Raw genomic sequence first — 10,390 nt, 5'->3', positions numbered from 1 at the left:
TCAGAAGGTTTAACTGCCGTTGTCCAAGTCACTCCGCTTGAATGATATAATTTTTTTTTTTTTGGTTTTTTTATGCTCAACACCTCGTATTTCTAAGAGATGCCAGAACCAGGTAATTTAAAGATTGAAACTAGAAGGTTTTGGTAAATGTTTCTGGCATTTTCGATGATAATTGATAAATTACATTCACTATACTGACTAGCCATGATACAAGATGTATATAATTTCTTAATAATGGGCCCAACGAAAGAGAACATGCGAATATATGAATTGTACCACACGGGGATTACTATTACGCTACACCGTGTCCATTCATCAGCGCAGACAGATCTTGTCTCCGGTATATAACACAAGTTGGCACAAAGATGAATAAAACGTTTTGTTTGCTCTCGATATAGTTTGCGTCTCATCGCCTTAACCCATACCACTCCTTTCGAACCATGCGTCTATCGTACGTTGCTGCGCTTGCTATAGCAACCTTCATAAGCGCCGCCACCGCTTCACCATTTTCTCCAGTCCTTGAAAAACGTGCAGCGTCTTGCAAGAACGACAATGGTAAGTTATTGCCACTGTCTCGTTTATACTAGGAAAAATATAATAGTCCGGATTATTGCTGACACTTTTTTTTTAGATTGTCCTGGTAAGGATGGATGCTGCTGCTTGATTCACCTCCTGTAGCAATACTGATGTCTTATTCGCAGGCGTTACATGTTGTAATTTGAGCACTTTGAAATGTGTTAGCGACCCACATGGAACCATTTGGTATGTCAATCGAACGATGATTCACTATAGGCAACAGATCAACTAAACGTACTCATTTCAACAGTGACATTCCTCCCAAGAAGACTACCACTACCAAGAAAACTTCCACCACCAAGAAGACATCCACCACCACTAAGAAGTCATCTACCACCACTAAGAAGTCTTCCACCACCAAGAAGTCTTCTACCACCACCAAGAAGTCGTCCACCACCAAGAAGTCTTCTACTACCACTAAGAAGTCATCCACCACCAAGAAGTCTTCTACCACCACCAAAAAGTCTACTACCACCAAAAAGTCCACGACCACCACACGCAAAAGCACCACAACCACTGCGTAAGTGGTAATTTCACCAAGTACCCGATATTGCCCTCCATCGATTCTAACATTTATTTTCGTCCAGCACTCCTTCATACGGTCCTATGAATCCTGCTCCCATGAATCCTAAGCCCACTTGCCGTTCATACACTGAAGATTTCACCAACACCGTTGTCCAAGAAGCTGATGATTGGGCACCTACGTCCACCAACGTCGACATGGTCAATCTCTCCGGTTCTAAGAGTGCATACCAGATTGAGAACGGTATGTTGAAGCTCAGAATGATGCAACCAGAGTTCAACGCAAATGGAAAGCCCAAGACTGAAGGTGTAGCTGCTACCCTTGACATGGCTTTCGAGATGCAATACGGTGCCATTGAGGTCAGAATGAAGACCAGCCCTGTCAACGGTGTTTGCACATCAATCAACACCATGTCTGAAAATGGCGACGAAATTGATATTGAGATGTAAGTAGTATTTAAATCACCAACGCCATCTGACTGATTTATTAGTAGCCATCATTCAGTAGACTAATACAAACATTTTAGGGCCCCTCATTATTTCAACACCCAACCACCTAGCATTCAAGAATACAACTATTTCTACCGTAGACAAGGCTCTGGTCCTCCTGGTGTCACTCATGGTGGTTATGTTGATCTTAAATATAACACCTCTGCCGACTTCCATGTCTATCGTGCTGAATGGAATACTGACTCCATCATCTGGAGAACCGATGGTAAAATCGTTCATGTTCAAAACAAGAATGAAACCTTCGACGGTACCAATTACATCTTCCCCACTGAGCCTTCCCGCATTGAACTTGGTATCTGGGACGCTGGATTTGCAAACTCGTAAGTGAATAAGACATGTATACTTCGTATCACGGCGGTCTGCTAAACCGTAACTTTTACTTTTCAATTAGCGGCTGGAGTGGTGGCCCTATCCCATGGCACCAATACAAGGAAGTCAATGCTTGGTTCGATTACGTCAAAATAGAATGCAATCCCATCTACAACCACGTCATTCCCGCTAGAGCTTCCCAAACATCAAAGGCTGTCAGCTTGAACGTCAACTTGGACGCAGAAGCTCCTCGCAATTTGAACAAGACTCTTCCTGGCGGTATCAAGATTGGCCGACATGCATCTCCTGGTATCCCTCCAAAGGACACCAAGGTCATCGTTGGTAAGGTTGCCGATGCCGGCTATAACCATGCCTCTCCTGGTTCTGCCTCCAGCAAGTCCATTGAGCAGATTTAGTAATTTTTTTTTTGCCATCCTATTTTTAAATTCTTTAATATACGGTATGCAACGATCAAATTTGATCTGGATCGATTGTTCCACATTCATTCAAAGCATTACATTAAAAGAGGATTCCCATGGGCAACCGATTTCATTAAAAGCAATTTCGTTGTGCAGTGCAGCAGCTCCTTTTTATTTATCTCACGCAGGGCTGGCTGCCGATAAAGCGGAACGTGGTAGCTTGGTGGAGGCGATTTGAAGAGGCGATCGGTTTATCGCTTCTTTTTTATTATTTTTATTTTCGTAAAAAGCTTAGCGGCAGGCTCGAGCGAGCACTGTAGTACAACGAAAATCCGTGGTATCAGTCGCAGCAAGAATAATGAATTTTCTGGCGATGATTGTCTGTTTTAAACAGTCAATTTGCATGCTCGATTGTCAGGAACCTGGTAGTAAAGTTACAGACACAACATAATATTTGTAACAACAAAAGAAAATCTCATAAAGGTAAAAATAACCTGTGCGCCATACGCCTGGTACAGGAAACCCCAAAGAGTTCCATGGGGGGAGTTTGCAGTTGCGGAGAAAGATGCGAAGATTTAATTTTTTTCATTTTCCTCTCCAGTGTGCACTTCGTTATGCATCTGTACCTTTTGAGCACTGGTGAATGATTGCCAATTAGGCAGGGAGGCTCTTTTCTTGACTCACCTCGGGAAAGAAGGAGGCGTTTGTCGCATGCATATGCTCTTCACGAGTATGTCTCTTGAATAGCAACGTGGTACAAATAAACGGCAGGTTCGTTGTGGCTTTCGGCCTACACTTCACTCGATTCCACCAGTGAAAGAAGTGGTGGTATAAAAGACCACCACATGTTTTTTTTTGCCTCCTTTCCCCACCGCGCTCAAGCTTTCATTCTCTTTAACCCCCTCGGTTTTGTCCCTCAAACATAAACCTCTCCCCTTCCATTCCCTCAAAGAACAATGCGTTTGTCTTCCATTGCCACCTTTACCCTTGCAGCATTAGTAGCTTCATCTTCTGCCGGTACATTGGTTGCACGTTCTTCGTGCAAAACAGATAATGGTATTGAAATAGCGAAAGATTATGTCAAAAAAAAATCATGCACTAACTAGTCGTTGTTTATAGATTGCCCTGGTAAAATCAACTACATCGGATATATCTATGAAGTCGAACTGATTTACTAAATAATTTCTGCAGGTGTCACTTGCTGTAATTTGAGCACACTTCAGTGTGTCAATGACCCTAACGGAACCATTTGGTACGGCAAATACATTTATACTTAAAAATTCCACATACTTTACTTATCGACTTTCAACAGTGATATTGCTCCCAAAACCACAAAGAAGACCACCACTACCAAGAAGGCTACCACCACTACCAAGAAGACTACCACCACTACCAAGAAGACCACCACTACCAAGAAGACCACCACCACTACTAAGAAGACTACTACCACTACCAAGAAGACTACTACCACTACCAAGAAACCAACCACCACTACCACCACTGCGTAAGAAATCGGCATTACTACATCTTTTTATACTTTGTCCCATTCGATAATAACGTATTCAAAATCTAGCACTACCACTGCTTCATACGGGCCACTCCATCCTTCGCCAATGAATCCCAAGCCTACATGCAGATCTTACACTGAGAACTTCAACAACCCCGTCATTGTCGAAGCTGATGACTGGGCCCCACAGTCTACTTCCGTCGACATGGTCAATATTTCAGGTAGCCCAAGCGCCTACAGTGTCAAAAATGGCATTCTTACCTTGAAAATGCTTCCACCTACCTTCAACAAAAGCGGCCAGCAAAACAGCGAAGGTGTTGCTGCCACCATCGATATGGCCTTTGAAATGCAATACGGTAACATTGAAATTCGCGTCAAAGCCAACCCTGTGGCTGGTGCCGTATCCACTTTCAACACTATGAGTGCCTCTGGTGACGAAATTGATATTGAAATGTACGTGACGGAAAATGCAAAAAAAAAAAAAAGATATCTATTTAAACTTCGAACTCTAACGTGGCTAACCTAACTGATCTGAACTCTCTTTGTATGTTAGTTCTCCTAAATTCTTCAATTCTCACGGTCCCACGTACTTTGAGAGCAACTATTTCTCAAAGGGAAGAATGGATGGACCTTCAAAAATTGGAGATCATGAATACTATCCCAACGTTGGATTCAACACCTCTGCCGATTTCCATGTGTACCGTGTTGAATGGTATCCTGATCATATGACTTGGATTGTCGATGGCCAAACTGTTCGTACCCTCAACAAGGCCGACACTTACTCTTCCAGCGGTAATGAATACATGTATCCCATGGAGGTATGTTTACTATTCAATAAGATGTTTCCATTAGAGCTGTCTTACTCTGTAACATGCTAGATAACTGATCGCAACCAATTCTTTAGGTATCTCGCTTGGAGATTGGCATTTGGGATGCTGGTTACCAAAACAGCGGCTGGGGAGGTGGTCCTATCAACTGGCATCAGTACACCGAACTCGATGCTCAATTCGATTACATCAAGGTAAATATTTATACTTTTTGCTATTAACAATTCGCCTTGCAGGATTTTGCTTGCATAATTCATCTATGCTAACTGCGCTTTACCTCCAGGTCGAGTGCAATCCCGAATACAACCATGTCATTGGACCCAGAACCACCACTAATGCCCTCGCTTCGGTCAAAAATGCTGATTCTGACAATAAGTCCCAAGTCGGTGACAAGCTCTCCAATGGCATTGTTATTGGCCATCACGCTTCCCCTGGTGCACCCAAACACCATTAAGGTCTTCAGACGAGTTTTGTCTTCAAAAACTCAAATTCTCTCATAATCATAAAGATTATAGCTTAACTCGCACGAAAATGATGTTGTTGAATAATAAGATAAATAATAAAAGCGACTATCACTTCACCTGCAAGGATCGACCATTGCTAGTAAAAACGCATGAATGTATTTTATTCCTTTTCTTATCATACGGGGTAAACATTAAAAGAAACCAAGAATAGCTTCAATGCTACTGAGAAGGGTCCGACCGGTCATTCAAATTTGCTTTTTATGCCTAGAGTCCGTTCGTGTTGTTACAATCCAAAACGAGTTGGCGCTGGATATTATAATTGCACGATTAAGCATAGATGCTTGATCAAAATGCTACATACCCACTTTTTACAGGGCTTCACTGGTTTATAGCCTTTTGCCAAAGTCGCTTTTAAAAAAAAGCTACTTCCCACTGGTTATGAATGATCTCAAAAGGTTACACTTCGTTGCGCATCATTAGTCTACATAAGGCCCAGAAACCCCACAGAGCAAAATATTCATTTGGATTATCTTATTTGTCGATGATCGGCAGAATGGATCCGCAGTCGAATTGCGGTTATGATGGCTCGGAGCCGAACGGGATGGGGGATTGATGACGCATTTTTCATAGAGCGAGCTTTAACAATTTTCTACTGTGGCGTGGCGCGTGGTATAAAGAAACTTCGCGTTCCGCACTACATTACAACTTGAACCATGCCTATTAGGCACTTTGACAGTAAGCAGCCTACACCAAGCCAACTCTGCATTTCAACAACACTATGGCCATTTTGTTAATTTTGCTCTCAAATCAGTTTTCCTCGCTGAAAGGCGTTTGATACAGACCTCGGCTGTGACTCTCCTGAAAGATCAAAAGATCGGCATCGATGCAAACTACTGGCTTAGAAAAGTTTTACCCAAGGAGCCCACTGCCGTCGCCATAGGCGGTTTTCCCTCCGGTATTCGCGCAGCCATCGAGAAAGAACTAGAGAATTTCAAGTAAGTGGACATGGGGTTTAGATGCCGGGCCTCCCCCTGAATTCCGCGGTTACCCTACTGACGCTTTTTACTTTCCTTGCCCAGGAAACACCGCATTCAACCCGTCTTTGTGTTCCAAGGTCTTAACATGGTGCGCAAAGACAAACCGTTTTCTAATCAAGATAGTAGACCTGGACGACGTGAGAATGGGTGGGAAACATATGATAATGGAAAGCTCGATGCAGCCTTGTCGATATGGGCTAGCAGTGGAGGTGTTCAACAGTCCGACATGATCACTTATGTCATGGAAATCCTCACCGAAAACAAGGTTGAATTCATTCGTGCTCCATACTCACAGTGGGCTCAGGTAAAATATGTTCCCCATCTCTGGCACCCATCTCTTTTTATGTGAACTGACATACACTTTGGCTTCTTTGCATTTAGTTGTCGTATATGCATTCTCATCCACGACATATTGTAAACCGAGTACTTGGAGGATCAGAAATGCTGATTTGGGATGTGGATAATGTCATTGTTGGGATTGATCTGCAGGTATGTGCATCGGTTCGTGTCATTCAGCATCAGAAGGTGTTTATCTAATGGTGCGAGATCATTTTAGAAAGGAAACTATTCTTGGTTGAGCAAGAAAACCGTCCTATCTGATCTTGGACTTTCTGAGGATCAGTTCTTGGATGTTTGTATTCTTGCCGGATTCGACTATTGCCCCACATTCCCGCCATTGAGCAACAACATGATTGGGTTTACATTCAAAGGTTTGTGTTGGATGAATAAAACGAATGTATGTTTGTCGCAGCCATGGCGGTGGTCTAATACACAGACAATTCAGGAACACATGATTTGGTTAAACAACACAAGACTGGATTCAATGTTGTGCAGGCATATGCAGATGATCCAAGCGTCAGCAAAACACACTACATAGATACATTCTGCCGTACTCGCTGTGCTGTCAAATATCATCTGGTTTATACCGATGATGGTGAAGTTCGCCCATTGCATCATGAACGTGCACCAAGTGATCTTCATGAGATCATTGGCTACAGGTTGCCTGATGAAGTGTACTTTTACCTATTAACTGGCATGATTGGACCACAGGTAAGGGCTACACGCACAAGAGAGTAACATGCGCAAGGTTTGTGGCCATAAACTAACAGTTGTTATTTGTGTCATCGTTCGGAACAAACCTGTAGGTAATCAATTGCTTAGAATCAGGTGTTTTGATAGAAAACGCCCCTCTTTGCAATGGCGAAACCCAGGAATACCACATTTTCCTTCAGCAGCTTCTAAACATCAGAACACAGACTCTCAGTCTTCTGTCTCACCCCCTGCACAAATTCTACGAATCGCGTAAAGTGATCACGGTATTCTGGTTTGATCCAAGCGAAGAGCATATAATGCATCACCATCCAGATCACTGCCATAGTGCAGCCAATGTCTTACACGGGCCAAACAATAATGCAAGCGCTCTTAATACGGTGTGGGAAACAACCAAGACGTGGAGCATAACTCCGGCGTTCATAGAGGAAGAGAAGGCAAGACAAAAGGTAGGATGTGGGTGATTGTTTTGAATACACCTGGATTTGTAAATCTGAAACATTGGGGTGGTGTTTTTCACAGACTTCTCGCGTCGATGTGCGATTCTGTTTGAAGGCAACACAGGATTCAGCTCTGGCGGCCAAAACTCTAAATACTCCACTTAAGGTCAGGCAAAATTTCATGCAAAATTGCGTTCACGCGTCGTCATGCAGGCATTATTCACTGAACCGTTTCAATTAGGCATTGGAAAGTACGGATGAAGTGGTTGGCGTGGTTTTCTGTAAAATGCTGGAAATTCGAGAGTGAGTTTGGTTTCGTTTACTGGGTGCATGTCAATTTCCATACTAAAATAACCCCTACATCAGCTTCTTAACCTCAAAGCATATTCATACTCACTGGGGAACCGCCTTCACGGCTGCTGCCACTGACGATAATCAGGAAGCCCTTCTTACCGCATTTGAACTCATACGATTTGATATCTTGACATCCAACGAATATAGCAAGACATATGACAAAGGGCCTAAAGGTAGGAGAGTGATCTCATCATGGCGACATTTTTTTTTGGTTTGAAAAATTGGCGCTCTAGGTTTGTCTATTTACTAATCAGGAAAATACACTATGGCAGACGACCACACTAAGCATATTCGATTGATATCAAGAGCACTATCTTTGCTGCCAATGACGTTGAAGGTAAGTCACTACAAGTCTAATCATTACAACATTTCGAGGGGGTCTTAACTCATGAGTGTTGTCGGCTAATAGGATGGACCTTTTGTCGGCCAAATGAATAGAGATATTCTTGTATTCAACAGCTTCGTCAAAGCTTTAAACCGTAGCTACCGCAACCTATGCGAGATGCTCCTACTGTCGCTGTTCCTGAATGATTGTGTGAAACGGGATAGGCACGATTATGCCGAGCTGAGTATCAGGTAACGTAAAAAGTTTGTTTAACTCCGCGGTCCGATCGTCTCCGCGCACGCGAAGGGCTCACCCGTTTGTTTTTTTGTCTAGAATGCCATATGTGGCTGACATCAATGCAGCACTTGGTATGGTGAGCAAATATTATTTGGAACACACGGTGACGGACGGATCGAAAGCGATGGAAGCCACCGAAAAGACGTTCACCTCAGCGGTCGACCTGAAAAGGGATCTCCAAAAAGGCTTCGAATTTTGGGACAATGTCATGAAGGGCATCAAGGTACTAAAAGAGGCAAAATCGTTCGAGGCAACTTGCAACATGTTCCTTGAAGCGGATGAGTGGTTGAAATCCCGAAGACCTCAGAATTAGGCAAGCAAAATCCCAATAAACCAGTTTGCAGGTGGTGGCTGAGTCATAGCCTGCCCGTATCATTAGCGAGTGGAGTGGCGTCAGGGTTGAGTCAAATGCCTCCGGACGGAGACCGCGAGGGGGTGTGGAGTGTTTACGTTGGGGGGGGGGTTTCCAGAATTGCTATCATGCGCATGATAAGGTTCCAAAGCGTTTCTACTACGCGAGGTAGTACGGCTGAGGGATTTTTGTCGAGCACAGTCAAAGCAATGGTTACAAGAAACGATGGAAACGCTGCGGTTGCTATGGAAAGGTGGATTTGTGAGCAACCAGCCAAAAAATTTCATTGGGCGCGCGCAGTCCATAAGGGGATGCCGCAGTGCCAGTTTCCCCGTTTGGAAATGACCACTTTCTGACCGAAGCGTAACGCCACGCGTAACCTTTTCGCTTGTATATAAATCCTGCCAACCTCTTGTCAGATTTTTTGTTTCTTCACTACTCTCCAAAGCAACAATGAATCGATCACTCACCCGCAGCAAGACCATCAGACGTCAATCAAAGTTGACCATTGATGTCCCCAACGCTTCTAGCAGATCCATTAGCTCTGCTTCTTCCACCACCAGCGATGTCTCCTCTGAAGACTCCTCACTGCAATCTTTCAAAGACGAATCATACGATACATTTGCTTATTCCAATTTCTACTTGAAACTTCCTAATGGATCATGGATGCTTCGCTATCGAACTGGTGACCGAAAGATATTAGGCACCGAAGAGATCTCTGGTTGCTACATTTAATTGGTTGTGTTGGAACACAATTGGGCTCCATCAACGCTCGTACCAAGTTGGCTTCAACATCACACAACTATCTTGTCATTCGCACTTGTCTATTGCATCCTATTACATCACATCTCAACTTCCATTATCTGTCACCTCGACTACTCTGTAAATACATTCAAGCCTGTGCACACATATTACCAGTAGTGCTTATTACTCCTATATATATATATATGCTCACCTCTCAATTCCATTGATCTGGAATCCTTATGTATAAACAATAAATATGATACTTTTTGATGATATTTGAAAACTGCGATTTTTGGGCGGATGCGGAATTACGTGGTTGAGTCAGAAGCGGTTTGTTTGTAGCCGATGTTCCGAATCTGTTTTTTTTTTTGGCCTGGCCCTTCCTACACGTACCTTCCATTCCAGTGCTATGGCATCATTTTTGTGCACTTTCCTTATGATGCCTGGTGATGACCCACTTGCTATCGATTCCATGGATACGTAACCATGACTATTGATAGGCACGAATCTATAACGAGCCTTAGGCACATAATGCGCGGTTTAGAACATTTCCCCTTACGGCCACCAGTAATCATTATGGCTCAAACAGGTCGAATGGGTTTGACTTTGGCCTCCTGAAACGCTTAATAATGAAAACAAAACTGAGTCCGGACTTGT

The 10,390-nt window shown here is 43.4% G+C and overlaps 6 protein-coding genes across 6 annotated transcripts; all 6 read left to right on the top strand.

Annotated features, from left to right (window-relative positions):
* Positions 1–348: 348 nt before the first annotated feature.
* On the top strand, positions 349–929 carry K450DRAFT_216785 (uncharacterized protein). The gene is made up of 3 exons (XM_051584933.1): positions 349–555; positions 632–762; positions 827–929. Exons 1-2 carry the CDS (start codon positions 441–443, stop codon positions 676–678), a joined length of 162 nt encoding a protein of 53 aa, XP_051449538.1. The 5' UTR covers positions 349–440; the 3' UTR covers positions 679–762; positions 827–929.
* A 7-nt stretch (positions 930–936) lies between these two features.
* On the top strand, positions 937–2,502 carry K450DRAFT_216781 (uncharacterized protein). Its single transcript, XM_051584932.1, has 5 exons — positions 937–964; positions 1,041–1,096; positions 1,164–1,544; positions 1,626–1,928; positions 2,000–2,502. The coding sequence occupies exons 3-5, from the start codon at positions 1,183–1,185 to the stop codon at positions 2,331–2,333; spliced, it is 999 nt and encodes a 332-aa protein (XP_051449537.1). The 5' UTR covers positions 937–964; positions 1,041–1,096; positions 1,164–1,182; the 3' UTR covers positions 2,334–2,502.
* A 708-nt stretch (positions 2,503–3,210) lies between these two features.
* On the top strand, positions 3,211–5,266 carry K450DRAFT_296044 (uncharacterized protein). Its single transcript, XM_051593626.1, has 8 exons — positions 3,211–3,392; positions 3,456–3,464; positions 3,528–3,588; positions 3,649–3,840; positions 3,910–4,296; positions 4,397–4,661; positions 4,748–4,864; positions 4,954–5,266. Exons 1-8 carry the CDS (start codon positions 3,293–3,295, stop codon positions 5,122–5,124), a joined length of 1,302 nt encoding a protein of 433 aa, XP_051449536.1. The 5' UTR covers positions 3,211–3,292; the 3' UTR covers positions 5,125–5,266.
* A 551-nt stretch (positions 5,267–5,817) lies between these two features.
* Positions 5,818–7,434, top strand: K450DRAFT_216779 (uncharacterized protein). The gene is made up of 7 exons (XM_051584931.1): positions 5,818–5,869; positions 5,946–6,129; positions 6,214–6,475; positions 6,553–6,660; positions 6,728–6,881; positions 6,956–7,221; positions 7,333–7,434. Exons 1-7 carry the CDS (start codon positions 5,848–5,850, stop codon positions 7,345–7,347), a joined length of 1,011 nt encoding a protein of 336 aa, XP_051449535.1. The 5' UTR covers positions 5,818–5,847; the 3' UTR covers positions 7,348–7,434.
* Positions 7,435–8,237: 803 nt separating this feature from the next.
* On the top strand, positions 8,238–9,088 carry K450DRAFT_216772 (uncharacterized protein). Its single transcript, XM_051584930.1, has 3 exons — positions 8,238–8,352; positions 8,425–8,591; positions 8,674–9,088. The coding sequence occupies exons 1-3, from the start codon at positions 8,281–8,283 to the stop codon at positions 8,948–8,950; spliced, it is 516 nt and encodes a 171-aa protein (XP_051449534.1). The 5' UTR covers positions 8,238–8,280; the 3' UTR covers positions 8,951–9,088.
* A 297-nt stretch (positions 9,089–9,385) lies between these two features.
* Positions 9,386–10,009, top strand: K450DRAFT_216769 (uncharacterized protein). Its single transcript, XM_051584929.1, has one exon. It carries the CDS (start codon positions 9,443–9,445, stop codon positions 9,722–9,724), a length of 282 nt encoding a protein of 93 aa, XP_051449533.1. The 5' UTR covers positions 9,386–9,442; the 3' UTR covers positions 9,725–10,009.
* The last annotated feature ends 381 nt before the right edge of the window (positions 10,010–10,390 follow it).

The sequence above is a fragment of the Umbelopsis ramanniana genome, assembly GCF_025399195.1.
Source record: "Umbelopsis ramanniana AG unplaced genomic scaffold K450scaffold_1, whole genome shotgun sequence".
Taxonomy (NCBI): Eukaryota; Fungi; Mucoromycota; class Umbelopsidomycetes; order Umbelopsidales; family Umbelopsidaceae; genus Umbelopsis; species Umbelopsis ramanniana.
Note: the sequence above shows the minus strand (reverse complement) of the source record. Positions and strands in the feature narration are given on the sequence as shown.